This window comes from Megalopta genalis, chromosome 11, assembly GCF_051020955.1.
Source record: "Megalopta genalis isolate 19385.01 chromosome 11, iyMegGena1_principal, whole genome shotgun sequence".
Lineage (NCBI taxonomy): Eukaryota > Metazoa > Arthropoda > Insecta > Hymenoptera > Halictidae > Megalopta > Megalopta genalis.
The window spans coordinates 16,181,843-16,203,661 of record NC_135023.1 but is presented as its reverse complement, the minus strand read 5'-3'; the positions used below and the strand labels follow the sequence as shown (position 1 = coordinate 16,203,661).

The following is a 21,819-nucleotide window of genomic DNA, read 5'->3' as shown; positions in this document are numbered from 1 at the left end:
GTTGCAAGCGACAATGCTTAAGAAACAGAAAAACTTGACCTCTGTCGAAAGCATCCCTTCCTAGCTGCGCCATCAGAAACATTGATCTACATAAAAGCTTCCAAATTCGAAATAATTCATCCAGAACAGCATCAATCTGTTTGCAACGAGAATTTCGAGATGGCACCGTAGCGCTCTCTGCAGCATCGCGATAATCTGGCAGCGGGCGTTGAAGGTGCAGGTATCTTTACGTCGGGGAAGCGTGTCGCTGTCGTCGCCCGGTAGAATCGCTGCGATTGGCCGACGGCTCGGGCAGAGGGGTGTCTAGGGAAATAAGTGGAAAAGCTCGGTCGCTGCGAGGGAGTAGTGGTAAGGCACGAGAAGCGAGAGGGGTGCAACGAACTCTCTAGGCTCGGTTCGAGTCTACGGAGCGCGGAGTTGTGTTCGAATCATGGCGACACCCGAGCCCGTAGACCCAACCACCCTAGAGATTAAGACCCGTAGCATAGAACAGACACTACTCCCACTAGTAAAACAGGTAAGACAATTAATCGGAAACCGGACAAAAAGAACGTTCTTGTGCTCTAATCAATCGGTCGGTATTTTTTTTTATTTAAGCCGCTTACAGCCCTCCTAACCTTTAACCGCCGCCGATAGGTTAAGGTTTTCCTACCCCGGCTTTCCTCGATATCGTTACGTTCTGTTGCACGACACTCGGCATCACCTATAGACTCGCCGTGCTTCTCTGTGTTCGCGTTCACGATCCTCGGTGTGCGTGTGGTGTTTGCACATGTGTCTCTATCAGCCTGTACGTACCGTGAACCGGGTGCATGTATATATTCGTCAAAGAGAGAGCGAGAGGGAGGGGCAGAGGGAGCCAGCTAGTGGAGCCGCGTACGCTATAGGGGGGGGGGGGAGAACGAGAAAGACAGACGGATGGATAGGGAGAGCGGGAGAGAGAACGACGACGAAAAGGGAGGGAGAAACGTGTCAGTACGCGAACGAGACAGACTATAGGACCGTTCGCTCTTAAGAGCGGGATAGACACATGCGAAAGGAGCGTGTACGCGAGGGATTAAGGGTTACTTAACAGAGGAGACGCGTGTAGGATCAACTATTACATCGATATCGATTCCATTGTAACGAAAAATGCTTTTATCGGGCCTCCGTGGTTTTCCTTCGTTTAGAGAGGAACCGCCGGGATATTTGACAGTTCTCACGCCGGGCATGTGCTTTGTTTCATCGAGCGGCCGAGCTGCCACGCGCCCAGTCGAACGGATATTTTGGTATTTCTTCCTTCTCTCTCACACACATACTCCTCCTATCTTGCTCTTTCCTCCTCTTTTTCACTCTTTCTCTCTCTCTCTCTCTCTCCAACTCTGTCTAGTTCCCTTTGCGACATTTATCTTCTTTTCTCGTGTTTTATCTTTGCTATCGGTGGGAACATACTCTCTCTCTCTCTCTCTCTCTCTCTCTCTCTCTCTCGTTCTCTCTCCGTGTGGTGCATATGTATACTTACGTATATACTTTTTCCCCGGATGTCACGTGACCGGTGTATTTCGTGCCGCGACGTCGATTTCGTGCTTCCAGAGAGTTAGCACGAATTTTTCTGTTGTGTAACCGCGGAACACGTGCGCAACGAAATTGTGTGCGCACGAGTGTGTACATAAGCGCACGCGAAAGCACGCGGCGAATGTCAAGGGGCGTTGAACGTACGTTTGAAACGTCAAAAATATTTCAGTGGAACGTGCGCGAATTCGCCGCACCGTTACGACGTCACTGCGCTGGTCAACAAAACGGTCGCGATCTTAATTATTGGTGCCATTCGTTGCACCGTGATTGCCTACGGTTCTTTTGCTTCTCCGAAATCGTTTGTTTGCTAAAAAACGGTGAACCGAATTGCTGTGCTATTTACCTACCATTTGGATCGCATCTGCGGTTGTAAGGAAAAGTGTCGTCTATTAAATACGTTCAATTGTGTATTCTTTACTTGAAAATTCTTTTTGACAGTTCTTCTTAATAATTCTTCGTAACAATTCTTCTTATCAATATTGTTTGCTCGTTTTGTTTCGAGTGGATCCTAATGTATTCGAGTCGGATGACAGTGAACAAAATGGATTTAATTCAGCGGCATTTCAGTGTATGCAGTTGTGCTGTTTTCCAAAACAATTAGTTCTTTTTCACGGATTTCGTTCACTTCAGTTTTGTCTTATGAAACGTGAGTCACTTCGACAGATTAAGAAAGGAATCGTTTTATACAAATTTATAAACAATATTCGACCGCGATGTACATATTATTTATATAAATACATCTATTATTGTATTACATATTAATATATATATATGATAATATATAATATTAATATATATTATATATAGTAATAATATTACTATATATATAGTAATATTTACCATTATATATATATATATATATGGTAATATATAATATTAATATATATTATATATAGTAATATAATATGTATATAGTAATAATATTACTATATATATAGTAATATATAATACAATAATAGATGTATATATATGTATAGTAATGTAATAGCGCTTTTTTCTTACAGCCACAGATATATCTAACGCGAATAAAATGGCGTCACGAAAAATTATATTTCGGAAAACTGTGTACGTTCAAAAAGGCTGTTCATCTGAATTTGCAATAGGTTGCACGGATGCCGTTCACTTTGTTTATAAAGCTGCCTGAGCGGAAAATTCGCGCGCTGTAAATATATTTACACTATAAATAGTGCTTGTTATGTTTAGCGGCGCACATTGTTTTGTAAGAAACTCTCCGCTCGTGTGATTAATGGTGCGACGCGCACGTGACGCGTGCTTTTGTTTCTACTTTGTTAAACTAAACGACTAATTTCGGGGTAGGATCACTGCCGAAAGCGATCCCGGTTCTTCGAAAGTCTCGGAAAATCGCGAAAACCATCGGCATTCATGAAATAAATCGTCATGTTTTTCGTCATAATCGTGATTTAATACAACGTATACAGGCACATCGTAATTCCACAATTCAACGTTCATTAAGTTTTACCTGTTGTGTTTTCCAATGATGCAAAAGAATGTAACGAAACTAAATTTTTATAACTATCATAATTTATTTAAGCGCATAAGAATGTTTCTATTGTTCTTGACTAATTTTTTTAGGTGATTAGAAATTATATCTATCGTGTGTTATATTTATCTATTGTGTTTGATTGTTCTTTTAGGTGATTAGAAATTATGTCTCTATTGTACTCGATTGATTTTTTAAGCAAACGGAAATTATGTTTGTTATTTACCTCATTTGTAAGAATAGATTAGGAGGTTATTGATAACAGCATAATGAAAACAGTGCTAATAATTTATTATTCTGACAAACATTGGTTCAAATGTTTTTTTAAAACCATGTACGATTTCTGCGTGATTTTTTCAGTCGAGTATCGTTTCCTAACATAGTATTTTGTGTTCAGACGACAAAGAAATCGTTTATATTATTGAACACGTGTTCAATATCTATTTTTATTTTAATATCGGGTACTTCAAACTATGGTTGTATCGTCTATTTCGAGTGATCATTCTAAAACATTATGATATCATTCTTCTCTGAATAGGATAGCTATAAATATGAACAGATGATAAAAAGATACTTCAGCGGAAACGTGGTAGCATTCTCTTGAACATAAAACCGACGTATTTGTGTTCTTAACGCGTCGAGTGCCGCGTCGGCCGCATATGGATAACACTAATTCATAACCAGGTTTTGAAATTAATTTTTATTATAATATGTTGATTATACCGAATGTTACTAGGATTTATAGAATACAACAGAATTAAACGAATATTTTCGATAGTGTTTTTTAACTTCCTGGTTTCGGTTTCATTAGCTAAATCACTTCGATGTTGTCGGGATTTTTGGAGTTGATATTCGACACTTGAACGTGTCAATTCGTAACTTCTAATCTGTTTCCATAATTAACTCTCGAAAAAACGATACTGATAAAAAAGTGATATGCGACAATTAAAAAAAAGCACACGCGAAGACTGTAGGAAGTAATATTTGGTCGGAGAACTCTTTAGAACAGGTATCGAAGCGCGGGTAACATCGAAGGGGTTACTGCCCTTTTGATCGAATTAGAGGTAACCCGCTTCCTCCTTGAAGCTTGCTTCAAAGCAGACGTGTCTTTAAAAGAAACCCAAGTTGACGATCGCTTTTTATCTTCCTCGTCCGAAGACTTCGCTACTTTGTGTACGAAACAGTCTTTAAATACGGGGCTCGTTTCACAAAAGACATCGTTAGCGAACGCAGAAGTGCAAACGGACAGGTTCGAGTGGATTCTCTCTGTATCTCAGGGCTCACTTAATTTAGTAATCAATTGCTTCGATTCCTACGCCGCTTTCGAGTGCCTTCGATCGGCCATTTGAATATCCTACGCGTCTCGTTAAGGACGGCGACGGATTGGTCAATGATCGGCTGTTCTGCGGACAAGGGATCTGCTCCGACATTTTTTAATTGACAGAGTTACATTTTCGTCGGTTCTTTTCTGCGCGTAGATTAATATTGCCGAATGATACAGATACGCGACCGCGACACCACGAGCCACAAAGTATTGACATTTCCGAAGCGCACGTAGCGGCCTTCGCGTAGGAAAAATGTGGGAACAAAGGAAACGTAAACAGGATCGAAACGCAACAATGGGATTGTTTCCACTTATTGAAAATTCCGTGCACGTTTGCCGTGTAGAATACATAAATGCACCGAGCATTTCATATTCATGTATTCCTCCTCTTCGTCCCATGTCAAATGTATTCGTTAAGCGTAGGGGCTCGTAAATAGCCTTAAATTCTTAAATGCATTCGTGACGCAACGCATTATTAATTGAACTTCAGTATCGATCCTACGAAAATTTTGGAAAAATTCATCGGTCATTAGATTATGATGCCATTTAGATTCGCAAGAGTGTCTTAAAATTCTCATCGATTCCCTGAATTTTAGCTGCTTAGCCATTTTCTGGAACATCCAGTATATTTTCGATGTTACGTGAAACAATAATGCAATATAACCTTGATAAACGTTTATATCCTCGGTAATCTCATACGATTAAGTCTTTTATAACGTTATTCGCGCGATTAACCTTGAAGTGTAAAAACAAAAAACTGCAGTGGTTAAACACCCGTGATCCCCAAACAGAGCGAAGAATTCTAGCTCTTGTATTTTCGAAACTGTTCTGCAATTTATGTCTTCAGTTTTAATTTGTCGATCTCTTTAATGTGTTTTCATAAAGGTAATAGGTTATTATTCCTATTCATTTTTATTGTATGAAATCATTGCATTTGTGCATAAATCATCTTTTAAAAAGTGTTGCTGAAAGTCACTGTGTACAATTTCTCTGTAATTCGCACTCAGATTGCGCGCGGAAATGGACAATTTAGGAAAAGGAGACACGATTATTCGAGCCTTGCGTCTCGCTTTTATAGTTGTTGACAATCGGTAACTATAAAAACGAGCCGGAAGGCTCGAATAGTCGTATCTCCTCTTCCCAAATTGACCATTTTTCCCAAATTATTGTAATCCGCTAGGTTATATTATAATCGCGTTAATATAATCGTGTCTCCTTTTCTCCAATTGTCCATTATCGTGCAAAATCTGAGCGCGAATTAAAGAGAAATTACCGTACTTGTAGACTTTATGGTGGTAATGCTCCAATGTAACGAAAACATTTGCTGCTAAGTCTAGACTCGGATGATTCTGCACTCAATTTTATGGCTCGTTTATGGTTCTACCATATATACACTGACTCAAATTTCATACAAGTATTATTAGTTCCGACATCTACTAGTAAAGGCTAGAGACGTTTTCAAGTACTCGGTATGTCGTGTGTACACTTTTTTTAAACAGCTGGAGCTTTCGATGTTCTCAACATCTATTTTATCGTGAGAATTTCATTGACAAATTGATGAAGACTATCTCAACTTAGTCGAAACTCTCCGCCGTTATCTACATTCGCGATTATTCAAATACGTTTCACAAATAAATAGGAGAATCTGAGTTCTAAGGTGTCTCACGATTTGTCGTAACACATCAGTAAGAATTTATTCCAACCATGTAACTAAGTAACTGTTCTATTATCCGTAGAACGATAATTCCTCGACAGAATCGGATAACCGAAGTTCTACTGTAATTACTAGGCCATCCCTGGTTGTAGGTCAAGTAGAATCGAATCCGGTGAAACGATCGGGACCCAGTGTTTCAGCGAAAATAATTCGAAGTCAAAAGAGACTCATGGCAGGGCAACCTTTGTGTCGTGTTAAGCAAGGTACCGCGATATCGGTGCACACGTACGCGCACGAAAGAACGCGAAATTGCGGTGTATTGGTTAAACCTCTTAGATAGAGAAAGCGCACGAGTGTCTGGTGCATGGCAGAGAAGGCGATCGTTACGAACTGCAGCCACTTGTTAGAGCCCCGTCTAGCCACCCCCTAGCTCTCCTTCTTCCTCACCTTTCTTCTTTTACTTTTTCCTTTTCCCTTTCCGTCCTTTGCCCTCCCTGACAGAGACCTTCGACCTACACCTTTCGCGCAGACTTCTCCCTACACCACGGTTTTAGAGTGGCCGGGTTGCGGTCAATGTTTTATTGACCATCGGCCGGTCGATTTGTTGGTAGACCGCTATCGTTCCGTTTGCAGCCTGGTTTCTTCGACCTCGCGCGTTCAAAGTACTCGTTGTTTCACACCGCTGACGTTGACCGAGTGTTACACCGTTCTCGGAAGGCTTAATGACTAGTTGGAAAATTAAAGCGTCAACGAAATGCAATTATATAATTTATCTTGGTTTGCCTTGGTTTTCCTTGGTTTAACTTGGTTTACCTTTGTTTTCCTTGGTTTACCTTGGTTTACCTCGGCTTGGTTCACTTCGGTTTACTACGGTTTACCTTGGTTTGCCATGGTTTATCTTGGTCTACCTTAGTTTGCCTTGGTTTGCCTTGGTTTGCCTTGGTTTTCCTTGGTTTAACTTGGTTTACCTTTGTTTTCCTTGGTTTATCATGGTTTATCTTGGTGAACCTAGGTGTACCTTGGTTTACCTTGTTTACCTCGGCTTGGTTCACTTCGGTTTACCTTGGTTTGCCATGGTTTATCATGGTCTACCTTAGTTTGCCTTGGTTTGCCTTGGTTTAACTTGGTTTACCTTTGTTTTCCTTGGTTTATCATGGTTTATCTTGGTGAACCTAGGTGTACCTTGGTTTACCTCGGCTTGGTTCACTTCGGTTTACTTCGGTTTATCTTGGTTCACCTTGGTTTATCTTGATTCACCTTGGTTCACTTTGGTTCACTTTGGTTTACCTTTATGTACCTTCGTGTACTTTGGTGTACCTTGGTGTACCTTGGTGTACTTTGATGAATATTGATGTACCTTGGTTTATCTTGGTTACCTTGATTTAGCTTGATGATGTTGTGTCGCACGATTCAGGTTCCGTTCGATCTGGAGATCGAAAGAAATTGTTATGTTTCGCCCTTGTTTAGAAAGTGTTCTCGCGAGATTGGTATTTTGTAATCCGAATAGTAAAAATGCCATGGGACCGAGCTCTTTTAAAACATTTATTCGAAGAGAAACACAGCTGTGAATTATTTAATACTTCTTGCGGTATTATACGTTGTATAAGGTTCAGAGAGAACTTTCTTGACATTTTAAAACAGAAGTTTTATTCCTGTTCTCCAATTATTTCGTAAGGTCTATTCGAATTGAAACTTACAAAAACTATTCTATATCCATCTTCACTGAAACTTAACACTACTAGAATCATTCAAATGACAAATTTTAGACCTTCAATATTCTATTATATGTTCATTTATTTAGGTGTCGCTTTCAGAGTTTGATAATTCTAGTGATAAAATATGAGAACATTTTTTTTTAAGAAGTTCTTGCTTAAAATAGAACTCATTGATATATTCTCAATTGTAATGATTTCTGGTTCAACACCCAGTGAAAAAATATTCGACAAGTAGCTTAAAAAAGTGTTAAGATTTTTTTTAAATAGTGGTCATTTCAGAAAAAGTTATTTTTGCTGAGATTCTTTTACAGGTAGAATAGACAGATTGTAGATTCAATCTGATGAAAGAAATTGTTTTTTTAAACTACATTCATTGCAGCCATTGTTTTTTATAATAATCTATTAGAAGTAGAAGAAATTTTATTGACATTAAATGTATAATTTTGTTTCAAAAATTATATATTCTGAATATAAATGTAGTATCTAATTTTAACATACTTAAAAGAATGGGTAATATTTGGTGAAGTCTGTTTGAACTGTTCGTTTATGGAATTTAGATCTTGTGTTTAACAACTATCGCTTTGTCGTTTTCTATTATATCAATTTAACGTAACTTACTAATTGAAACATAAGAATTTCGATTTTATAACGTTTATATTACTATAAAGCAGCATCCATAAATTAGCTTCAAATATCCAGCGTGCAACAATCGGTAATTATAATATTTCTATGCGCAGAAGCATGAAAGTAAATTTTCAGATCAATTCTTTGTCGATAATAATATGTGAAACAGTTCTGGAGAAAACTAACATCAGTGACATGTTTATCTAAAATTTAAATTCAAAGTGTCATTAACATAATCTTTTATATATAGCATAAAGTTAAATAGAACTTAATTAAAATTGGCTAAAGATAATTTCAATCTGCGAGCTAGTATTGCCCCCCCCCCCCTTAGAAATTACAAACATTAGTATTTCTCGTGAAGTGTACAAGCACGTACCACAAAAATTAATAATTAGACTATAGAAATGAATATTAACATTCTCTTCCTTGTACATATTTATTTATTAAAGTTTTCACTAAAGAAACTAAAAACCAAAATAAACTTCTTTCACCTATAATAAGTTTTATTATCTGTGCACATAAATTCATACAATCTGAGAGGCTGCTAAAAGTCTTCGGAATTGCTACTGATAAATTCATAATCATTAGTATTTCTTCGGTAATCATCGTTAATGCTAATTGAGGAGCATGTTAGCAGTTTCCTCTCACACTTTAATTAATACTCGGTCCCCGTTTGACCTCACGCCCTGATATCATCGATGCGTTAAGATTAATGACTGTGGCCTACCCATCAACCGCTGTTAGCCGTAAGTGCAAATTAGGAGCCAAACGAGCTGTCGCGGTATTGACATAGATTTTCCACTTGTAAAATACGTACGGGCATTTAACCTACAAATGAATATTGTCTCAACCTTCGGTACTAGAGATACCCATTTCGAGTGTATTTTAAATACACGTATATAACATGTATGTGTCATAAACTATATTTCAATCGTCACGTAATTACTCAATTTTTGATGATTAAATTAAACAATTTGCTGTTACACCAGAGAGGTCTACACAAAGCATCTTCGAAAATGTGTTCTTGAAGAATTGTCAATTAAAAATCGTCACGAACATCAAATGGTCCACCGTTCGGGGATTAATACCTTTATTTTTGTCTACGCCCATTTCTAGGTCAGTAAGAACCTAGTTTAAACTACGTATTCCGTAACTTCGACAGGATATATATTTTCTGAAATGTTGTGTATAGCTTCGTCTTACACCGATTTGGAAAGATATTTTCTCGAGGTTATTCCAGAAATCGCTGGAATAGATAGAACTGTAGCTTAATTTATGTGCATTCGGAACGTCCTTGGTATTTCCAGATTACGTCCAAGTGAAATACTTTCGACATTTTCGCTGGAGATTCTGTTCGAGTATTGTTGCAAACTTGATATTATTATAAATTCTGCGAATTACGAGTTTAATGCATTCAGTCTCAAATTCTCATTGTTCTGCAAATAGTAGTATTATTTTCAACTTGATTTGAGGTATTTCGCTGTAAAATTGTTTCGTAGAACATTTGCAATCCAGTATAAATTTTAAACTAACCGAAGCGTTATCAAAAATTGCTATACCATTATTCAAAGCAGTTTTTGAATTACTAAAGTTTCCATTGCAAAACTGGTTACACTCAATTTTTATGTGCATAAGATCAAGGAATTATATGAAATGGAAATATTCTAGATTGTAAGAAATACTACTAGAAATCCTGAAGTATAATTAATTGTTAGAATATTTTTATATATTCAGATCTTCAGTTCAACGCATTTTGCAACAACACGTGAACGATTAACTACTGGAACAGCGAATCTTTTTAACAATACCGTAACTAATTTTCGTCAACAGATTTGTTGAGGTACGCCACTTTTAGTCAGTCTTTCTAAGACCTTAATGAAGTAGGTGAAAGTTTAAATTATTTGTCAGGAACCAGAAAATAATTAATAATATTTATACTCGCTGGATAACAATAATCGTTAAATAATAATAATTATGCTCGCTAAATAACAGTAATTATACTCAATAAGTAACAATAATTATACTCTGGGTCTAAATGGACCCGAGTCCGCTCTCCAATGAAATTTTGTGTTTCGTTTGCTTTGAACACACACACACACACACACACACACACACACACACACACACACACACACACACACACACACACACACACACAAAACTTCATATAGACTCTCAGCAGAGTGAAAATTTGTAAGAAAAAAATGTGTGTGTGTGTGTGGCCTCGGTAGAAAAGTCCAAGTGATGACGACAGCCATGACGGCGACAAGCTCGTAAACCAGCAATATCTACTGAGAATTCCTCGAGTGGCGCACTTGAACACTTCAATTAACCTCGATCTTCGACCTAACCCCACACTGATCCATTACTGGCATGTTACGATCGCTGACTATGGCCTCAGACTTCCGCAGTGTCTGTCCTCGGCTGTAAATGGGAAATTGCGACCGATAAATGGGGCTTCGAAGTGTTGAATTGTATCCAAATATGTCGTACCGTCCAACAAAATCACGCGTTCTCAACTGCGATTCAGTAGGATAAAAGATATCGTATTATAGAAATTTGTGCATTTTTTTTATCACAATTTTAGGGAATGATAAAATAAAAGATTCCTGATATCGACCACAGAATCACTGAATTCTCACTTTATTGCACGATCTGAAAGGAGATTTCGTAGAATTTTGTTCAATCTGTTTATATAAATGTCATCTACATAAATTTTCATACCCTACTTGCGATGCAACTGGGGCGAGAACGATTTCTCGTAAAAAATAGATCGAAAATGTAAAATAAAAATTTTATGCCTGACTAAGGAAAGTGGATTTCAAAATGCTGCTTGCTCTAACATTTCCTCGGATACGACATATATTTTGCTCAATTTTACTAGGTTTCGAAATGAGTTTCTTTACCTTGTATATTTTAGACATTGCACATTTAGTTATTTGTTGTAGTCTTGTTGAATAATATTGTAATCTCTAAGTAGAATTTCCAATTGTGAAATTGCGAAAGAAAATTGCTCAAATGTTGCAAATATTCAACTTTACTGCAGTTGCTCATTCTCTTGAATGCATTGATCTTCAATCTCTCACTTTATACCTATAGAAGCACACCTATTGTAATATTAATTATTATACTATATTTTAATTATTAGACGGATCATCACACGAGATAAGAATTGTCGGTATAAGTAATTCTTGCAATTGCAAGACGTAGAACTCATTCACAATTTTTTTACTCTCTTTGATGACTTTTAGAAGTTCAAAAAATACGTCGACATTCTTAGCTTCTTTTAATCTTTTCACTGCTTTAAATTGTACCTGCTCACTTTTGCCACAAATTAATAACTAATTAATTAATTCTTGATAATAATTAATAATTAATAACTATCGCATGATTCGTGTTTCTTGACAGAGTATCTTTTGCGATTAAAATGAGTATCAATAAAAATCTCTACTGTTCGAAATTCATTTGAAACATTAACAAAATTATGTCAATGAATAGAAAAGGAGTAATTCAGTGATGCATAATCAAAAGTTATATATCAGTAACAATATACACAGAGTGAATCAATCAAAACGATGCAAGCTATTTTATTCGAAACCACCTCAAACGTGGCGTGAAATCGTGTGGTGAAACAATTTCAAGTAAATGCTATTAAAAAAACTAAATTAAGTTGACGTTTTCATTGATTTTTAAGCGAAAAGGCTTGCAATACAATAGCATGCTTTTTTTATCGGGTAAAAAGAAGTTCATGTTTTACCGGATAAAAAGAAGTTCATGTTTTACTGGGTTAAAGGAGGTTCATTTTTTCTGGGACGTGACTGAACGTAATTTCGATCGTTCAACCGTTACTATGACTGCGATGCCTAAAAGATAGAACTTTTCCTGACAAGTGTGCGCAGTGAACTGTAATCTACGACCCCGAAATGCTGCCGCCCTTAAGATTCCGGGCAAAGTCACTAAAACTCAGACCCTCTGGGAATTTCAAGTCGATGGGTGAGCGTTATTAAAGGATCTCGGCGAAGTTGTTTCGACCTTAGGGAATTTTGTGGATCTTTATCCACAGAGCTGGAAACTTCACTTCTGATTGACCGCTAATGCTAATAGCGATTCGTCTTTAGTCGCTGATAGATCTGTTGCTTTTCGGTTCATTGTTTCACGACTTCGATAGTAAATCTACCGAGCACTAAAGATGAGTGGCCTGTAATGCTTCTATAATTTTTCTCATAACGTATGCTTGGATAAAGGTATTGATTCAACCATTTCCTACGAAGACACTTTATAGTTTCAACATCTTTAAAGTAGACGATGTGAAACTTGTTCGACGAACTCGGTAGGTTTAGTGTTACACAAAACTGTCTCTTACCTATTTTATTATGGACGAAAATGTGTTTTCGATGAAATAGTTAGAAACTTATCGAACGAGATATATTATTTTATTTCTAATAATCAGAGTTGGGCAAGATTCGAATTGTTTCGAATATATATATACATACATATATATATATATATATATATATATATATATATATATATATATATATATATAAATGTTTACGTAGAATAATTATTCGAATGAATTCTTCTTAGTCGAGTATTTTATTCGAACTATTCATTATCTATTTGTTCGAACTATTCATTACTTATTTATTTGAATTACTTATTTATTTGAATTACCTATTTATTTGAATTACCTATTTATTTAAACCACTCTTAATTTTTTATTCCAATTCTTTTTCATTTTCCGTGCGAATAAGTTATTCGATAATTTCTTCATTTTTTATTCGATCAAGTTATTCGAACAGAGATTGTACAATTATTCGAATAACAATGCCAATAATTGTTGAAACATGAGTGCTCTTGACGCTTATTTCCAAGTTTCCCGAACAACTTCAAATTTCCATGGACTGTTATGCGAATTTCCTCGTTGAAAAAAATCGAATCTGGAATGGAGATGAAATATACATCTTCAAAATGATTTCACTGTAGTTGAAGTACTCTCTAGACTCAAGTATCTATTAAAATCTTCCACCGATTTTCATCAGCATTTTCTCACGCTTTCATTAGGTTCATATTTTTTCGCACTTGACCGAGTGTTTGCAGAAGGATTGTCACGTTTCTGGATGTTTGACGAACATCTAGGATAATAGTCTGAACATTCTACCGTCTTCTCTGCGATAAAATTAAGATAGTGGCGCCAATTACTGTGGGATGATCAATTGCTGTATTAACAATTAACTTTAAATTTATCGAATAAGACATATCAAATGTTTTATCAGTTTTTAGTAAAAAAAAAGTAATATTTCTTATTTGCTAAATATAAAGTTAATTATGCCCGAAAACAAACCAAAGGCACATTAATTGATCATTCTACAGTAACCAGTTCCACTATGTTACCTACATATTGTGAAACACCGCTCAATTATGTACCTTCTATGAAACGATGGCAAAAACAATACAATAGGAAGTAGATAGAGCATAATGAAGGTGTATGTAAAAATTCTATCGATATTGTTGAACATTGCTCTTTGCATATAATTGTTCTCACAAATATTGTTATGTAACAATCAAGTGTAAACAAAAATGTTTATTGGAATAGAAGTGTTTCTAAACGGGAACATATACTATTCCATATCGTGTGCTTCAATTTTTCCATTGTCCCAATTTGTGGAACACGGGGACATGGTACGTAAACGATGTTCCATAACAGGTACATGCTCGTACTTTACTATTCTACCCGTATTACTTTAAATTCGTATTAAGTAAATATTTCGAAGTTCCTTACGTTATCTAGAAATATCGATCTATCGAACGTTGGTATAAATATTCGACAATAACACTTTTCAGTTGTAGTAAAATCGACGATAACGCCGAGTGTTCCATAACAGGTTATTTTACCTAGTCGAACACTGCTTTCGGCAAATTACATAAAGGGCGGAATTTATAGAATAGGTAGTAACCGGATATCGAATTACACGTCATTTCATTAGGAAGCCTTCGAGCAATTTACGTCTTTGTCGCATTCATGCCGCATCGTCCGAATTAACTTCGATGACGTGTTTCGTCGTTACGATGAGAGGATCGCTCGCAGACCTTTCATTAGTTTCTGTAGCCGGTGAAATTAGATGAAAATCTATTGCGAAACTAATTCGCCTAAAGGCGGGACTTCCTTCGAAAAAATAAGAATTCCAAATATACTTGGTATAAGTATATATGTATTAAATATAGATCTTGTAAATATATCTAAATTCGTGACTACGCGACTAAATCATTTTACTACGGTGTTATTGTTTTATGTAATGAACTGTAATTATGTTTATTGTTTTCTATTATTCCTTTGTATCATTCTTCGTGTTTATCAGCTTTAACGATTAATATCAAATAATCGTACATGATGCTAATTCAACCTTAACTGAATTTTTGTTTCATTTATCATCCTTGATTATTATTTGTAATTGATGATATTGTGTATCGTTTATAATTATTTAAACAATTCTAAGCGTTCGGAAAATATTGCATTATATATTCGGAAAATTTTGTTCTTGAAAAATAAAATCACTTGACGTGGGAATGCTTATAGATTAGAATATAATTTGTCGTGTATTATCTCTGATCATAGCTGTAACAAATTTCTAGCACTAATATATTATTATACGTTATTAATATATACGTTACTTGTATGTTATTAATACGTATACCATTTATTTGTTACTAATATGTATACCATTTATATATTATTAATATGTTCTTTATTCATATATTATTAATGACAGCAATGATTCCAAACATTTAAGTTAACCTTTAAAATTCAGGCAAAGCATGATATATTTGTTATTTAGTTAATTATGCACTTTAGTGTAATTTATTAATACGAAGGTTTCCCCATGTGTTGCCAGAGAAAAGTTTCGAGAAAACTTAAATTACCAGAGTCAGTTGATATGCTTTATATTGTATTGTACATTAACGTGTATTATTTCGATTTATTACATAGTTATTATTACATGAAAATCGAAAATGGTATTTTTAACTCGTTATACCCGAGATGCATATTTTTCTTCCGAGTACAATGTGGATTTAATACGTCTAGCTTTTGAAGTTCTGTGCACACAGATGTCGCCAAATAGCTCGAATGTAATATATGCAACGAAGATATTCTTCGTTTACATAGAAGGTAAATATGTCAGGAGCCATCGAACAAACTAATATTGACCGCCGATCTATCCGACGACACTGTGAAACCCGGTTCAATCAACCTTATGGTATCTTCGGTCGAATAGAGTTTCCGTATTTAACATTTGTTACGAACGCGCTTGAAACAGAATTTATGGAATTTGTTGTTTATTTTAATCACTTAGGCTCGCGATGTTCAGTTTACAACAAAATACTTTTTGTCTTTGAAACATTCTTCCTTAGGTTACTACGACACTGCGAAACCCGGTTCAATCAACCTTATGGTATCTTCGGTCGAATAGAGTTTCCGTATTTAACATTTGTTATGAACGCGCTTGAAACAGAATTTATGCAATTTGTTGTTTATTTTAATCACTTTGGTTCGCGATGTTCAGTTTACAATAAAATACTCTTTGTCTTTGAAACATTCTTCCTTAGGTTACTACGACACTGTGAAACCCGGTTCAATCAAGCTTATGGTATCTTCGGTCGAATAGAGTTTCCGTATTTAACATTTGTTATGAACGCGCTTGAAACAGAATTTATGCAATTTGTTGTTTATTTTAATCACTTTGGTTCGCGATGTTTAGCTTACAATAAAATACTTTTTGTCTTTGAAACATTCTTCCTTAGGTTAATGAGTCAAAATGGTCCCACATGTAATGATCGGAGGATGAACTAGCCTGACTAAACTAGCTACTTGCATTTATATGATTTTTAGTCTGTGAATAATCTTCTAATCTTTGCAATGTTATTTGAACAATAGAGTTTCTCAAATAAGTGAGATTTCTAGATACTATTTTAATATGTTTTTTAAGGGTAGCAAATGGTTTGGATTCTGTCAGGACACTTTCCGTAATTCCATTCTCCGCGGCAATTAACTTATCACGAAATCTCACGCAATGTCAAGACGTAGATTTATGAGTTTGTTTTCCTCGTGTTAACACATTAGTTATCAGGTTTACAGATCTGATAAGCTTCTTGGCCTCTTTAATTTGATAACCAAACATCTATCAGCAACACTTTCTTCTGAATTCTGTTATCTTAATTATTTATTTTGTTTGTAGATGTAGTGAATGTTTTATCATTGCTAACCATATAGTTTTAATGTTATTATTTTCGTACTATGGACATTGCTAAACTTATTATTTCTGAGTATTGTAAACTATCTTCATGGACTCTTAACTGCTAAACTTATTATTTCTGAGTATTGTAAACTATCTTCATGGACTCTTTACTAATTATTTATTACTATCAAGGATAAACTGTATTATGCTTGTAATTGGGTATCTTTTTGTCTTTTTTTTATAGATTAACTCTGTGGGTAGTGGTAACAGACCGAACTTCATGTGAAATACAGTTTCTTGAAGCAGTCTCGAAGAAATTGTATTTTTGGATGTTATGTAGAAACTTTTCTAGTTACACGGAACATTTTCTTTCAGTGTACTTTACGTATTGATTAGAAAGTCGCCGCATGCTGATCTAAAGTTACCATAACACTTAACTGACATCATGCTTATTCATACTACGAAGTATCACAATTGAATTTTTCTAAAAATTCCGTAAAAATTTACCAATGTGCTCTCAGATGTATAATTTCAGACCAAAATATTCCAAAGCAATTATTATGCAGTGAAGTATCACAATCCAATATGCACCAATATGCATTCGTTGAAATTTCGCTTGCTTGTTTCGATAGACCATACTAAACGAAAGATTTTACGCTTGTTCCCTTGTGTTTATACAAATTTTCGTAGATTCCATAACAAGATCGAGTTTAAAACTAATACAGCGTTCGAATACAAGTTTTACCGTGGCCTCTGTTTTCTTTGCAAATTCATTGTAGACAATGAAATTCCGCTTTTCTGACATGTATTCGCAAGGAAAAACAGATACGCGTACTTTACAATGAAAAGCCAACATGTAGAAATTTTTCGTTTATTTCTTTTATATTTCTCGTTTTTTAATAAATATATTAGACTTTATAGTACGAATTGTTTGATGAAACTTTTCTCCATGAAACATGCTCCTTGTTTTTCATAGTTTTATCAAGTGTATAAATGAACTTCAAATGTGAAGATTGGTACAAATTTTCAGTCACGTTAAAAATGTTGTGTAATTAAATATAATGGCAAGAACGAGGAATTGCTGATGAAACCACATTTACCGAAATTATTCATAACGTTACTCGAGATAATTTCAGATTGTGGAAGTGTGCTTCCCAAGAATATATATCACCCTTATTTGCTTTATCTCAAATGTGGTCTTCACCGCAGCGGTCGTGTTCCTCCGTGCGCCGATTTGTCTGCTATCTCTGCTCTTTGTGAAATTCCATTTCTACTGAAATTTGTCGCAACTTCTCCCGAGTCGACCTCGATTAAGAAACGACCGCTAAATCGAGTATTCACCGGATTGATTTCTACACTCATTTCCTTCACGGCGCTAAATTTAAGAATTATTAAAGCACACTGGTTAATTTCAAATCTATTAGGCTTTTCATTGATTAGCGTAATTATAATAATAAAAAATACGTATAAACACTATCATAATAAGTAGACTGTGGATCTTTATGCAAAATAAAAATGTTATGCATCGATTGCAATAAACAGGAAATACATAGACATTCATTCTTCTCTTGAATGATTTTAATGAGTTATAAATATCATAACGGAATTGTTGAATTCTTCTAATAGCGTCGTTGTTTCGTGTTTCAACGACTCATTTTTGTTATAAATGTATAAAATCCGCGGTGTAATAAAATAACTTGATAATTTACTAATGTACATTACCGGAATGAACATAACAACATATCGTTAATGACTGGAGAATGTTAAAAACATTTAAAGAATTTAGAAACACTATTTCATTATTTTCAACTTCGAAAAATTATTAACGGAGAAAACGAAATTCATGCGCTCGAAACATAGTCGTGTCATGAGTGACGCATTGGTAGAAGGCATTGGACAGGAAATTATAAACTTAATGAGAAGGGAAGAGGGATTTGGCAACTTAATGAAAAAGGAAAAGGAATTTATTAACGTAATTAAATCCCAAATCAGTTGATTAACTAGAGCTTGAGATATCGTGTTAACCGTTTCGAAAAAACGAGCTTCCGAAATTTCTAACCCATTCAATTGCAAGACAAAGGATACGGATAGAAATTTCGTTTTTTCATTAGTTATTCTAGTAAATTGAAAATAGTGCATCGATATCCCCGAATTCATCTAATTTTCTCACTGTTTTAAGTTGCAGCTACTCGCTTCCGCTGTGAATACATAAAATTCGCAGTGTTCTTATAAATTTGTTATTTTAAGAATTCGTTCGCACCGTTTTGCATACATGTTTCGGAATACATGTGCTTCAAGAGAATGCGAAAAGGATTGATTTTTTGAAACAGAACACCCGCTTAAATTATTCGCATCTGGAATCACGTGCACCGATAAATATTCATACCACGATCATTAAAAGAAGTTCCATGTTCATGAAGTGTCCACGCATTATCAACCTGTTCTGCGCATTGCATTCGAAAATGGGATTGCGCATCACCCTATAACGGAGATATTAACAGAAAATGGAAGATTTTGGTTGTAACGATTTCACCTAATCACTGGTTCAAGCGTTGAGCGGCAAAGTGATTGAAAAATGTCAGTCCTCCACGATACTCTCAGTGTCGGAAAATACTTTAAACGGTCCATGATCACGCGGCAATTACATTGAAAGCTTTGTAATATGCTCCGTCGAGCCCATTAATCCATTAACAGCAAACTCGGAAAATTTCAATTTAAAGCGCCTAGCTTCCTCCGTTCCGCGGAAATCCCTGTTTCGGTTTTATTGTTCTCTGTCATGCTGACAACGGCGCTGCATAAATTGCTGATAACTGCAACCATTCGTGGCGAACGCAATCGCGAGCTGTATTTCCCACTGCATCTTAAGTGGGCAAGACATAAAAATTTCATGTCGCTCGGATTCCGCGCGATCTGGAGCCCCGTGAAAGGTTCAGGAAAAATCTCTGGGAAAAATATGAAAGCGCCGTGTCGCGTTTATGGTCGGTATCGGGTTGACTATACACTTGTTTTTCGCGCGGGAATGTCTATCTCGCATCGTTCCGTTAAAAAGTTCACACCTAGTCGCGAGCGAGTGCAGCGAAATCATCAAGATAAGACGGACGAAAATCCACCTCGAAGTGTAACCGCAACCAGTTGCCTAAAGTGCACTCTGCGAGAGCATGAATCTACGTGCAAAATAACATTGAAACTGTAGAATATAATTTTCTTTGGAACGGTTACTTTTTCTATGTATTCATTATAGAAGAGATTTCGAATAAATATTCATCTAAGATAATTATCCGAATGTATACTTCTCAGTCGAATATTTTATTCGAAGAAATTTATTTTATCTATTTATTCGATTAATGCTTTATTTATTGGAATTAAATATTTATTCGAATAATTCTGTATTTATTCGAATTAAATATTTATTCAAATAATTCTGTATTTATTCGAATTAAATATTTATTCGAATAATTCTGTATTTATTCGAATTAAATATTTATTCGAATAATTCTGTATTTATTCGAATTAAATATTTATTCAAATAATTCTTTATTCGAATAAATTATCCAAATAGAGATTGTAATATTATTCGAACAATATGTATAATGCGAATAATTTAAATTTCATATAAGAAGTAGATGGAAAAGAATATAAAGAGAAAAACAAAAGAAGAAGAAAATAATTTTAAAACATTAAAAATTTTTAATTTTTTGAATTTAGTTTTTTCTGCTGAATTTTATAAAGTATTTAGAACGCGAATTCCACGTTGCTTGCTGGTAAAGGATTGACACGTTGCACCAGAGCGGTGACTCTGAGGCACCACTAAAAATTGTTATATCATGTTATAAAATAATTTTCACATTGCCCTTTATATTTAAAAAGTGTTCAAAGTTTATCTGTTGTATTCAATTTCATACGCATAAGATGCACTAGGTCACACAAAATGGAAATACTGTAGACAAAAAAACTATTTTGGTTTTACAGCTAAAATAGCTTCGAGCGCAAAGGAGTCGGATTGTTTGTGTAAAATTGGAGAGATCGAATTTAACGCAGTTTGTTTTCTATCTGCTGAAAAGATTCATGGTAAAATAGAATGATATTTAATTTTGCTGTCCATATCTATTCCATTTTGAAGTAAAATCTTTTAAAAATTGTAAACTCTGTTTACTTCGTTATCTTTTCTCGTAATTAAATAGTACTTACAAAATAAAATATTTAAGTAAATAATACGTAGAAATTTGTTACTAGATTTTTGGATATGCATTTCTCACCAAATTTAATAGATCAAATGCAAACAATGGAAACGTAGGAAGTATTCATTCGTCATACTATTTTGGACTTACCAAAATTATTGAAAAAACAAATCCAGTTTCATTTAATTTTCGTTGTTGACAATTGACAATTGACTTCGACAATTTTTATTTTTCATAATGATCCGCAGTTTATTTATCGCTTACTGCTTTGTGATAGAACAATTTAAGATAGAATAATCTGATATTTTTGTAAATTCAAATTGAATGTTTGACGAAAAACTATAAATCTGTGGCAACATGTTATCTTTAGTAATTTTAGTTGCTTTTCCACATATTCCCTGGATACTTTGCAAATCAGATCACATTGCAATCGCATTCGTACATTAAATGTATGGTAAATCGTTTATAATATTTTATATTCGACAATGCAATTTACTAGGATATTGTACATATCTATTACACACTCAGATAAAATCTAGGAACAATGCGTTTTCCTGTCGTTGAAACTTTAATTATTTTGTATAAAACGGTCGACTGTTCCTCTCGTACAATAGAAAATGGCATTTATATGCCGAGAAATGTAAATTGAATGAAATGTCACGCAAGAGCGTGGTCGTTTGAGCACAAAGAGAACCGTTCATGGGAAAAAGGTATTGACAGAAGTCTATTCACCTACATTTCTCGGTTAAAGTGGAATTATAAATGTGCTCTACGCGCGCGCGCGCGCGTAAAAATCGTTTGCAAAATGACAAGTATATTCGCTTAAAAGCTTCGCGCGATAGATTTTTTCGAAAAACTTGATAGAATATCGAAGACCGAATAATTGGTTTCTTTAAAGTCTCGCTCGAAACTTGTACCGATAAGAGAGCGCGAGAACTTCTAGAGTTGATTTCAACTTCCCAAAATGATTTTGCACCGAAAAATCTTGCTACTTGCATACTTCATTAAACTCTACCTACACGAGAAGTTGCATTAAAT

General features: G+C 35.1%; 1 protein-coding gene across 3 annotated transcripts in view; it reads left to right on the top strand.

Moving 5' to 3' along the window:
• The first annotated feature begins 351 nt into the window (after positions 1–351).
• alpha-Catr (alpha-catenin related) overlaps positions 352–21,819 on the top strand; it is a 164,030-nt gene continuing 142,562 nt past the window's right edge. For all 3 annotated transcript variants that reach the window (XM_076525392.1, XM_076525390.1, XM_076525389.1), the window contains exon 1: positions 352–517. In XM_076525392.1, coding sequence (XP_076381507.1) covers positions 431–517 — 87 coding nt within the window. In that variant the 5' untranslated portion in view covers positions 352–430. The remainder of the gene's footprint in view (positions 518–21,819) is intronic.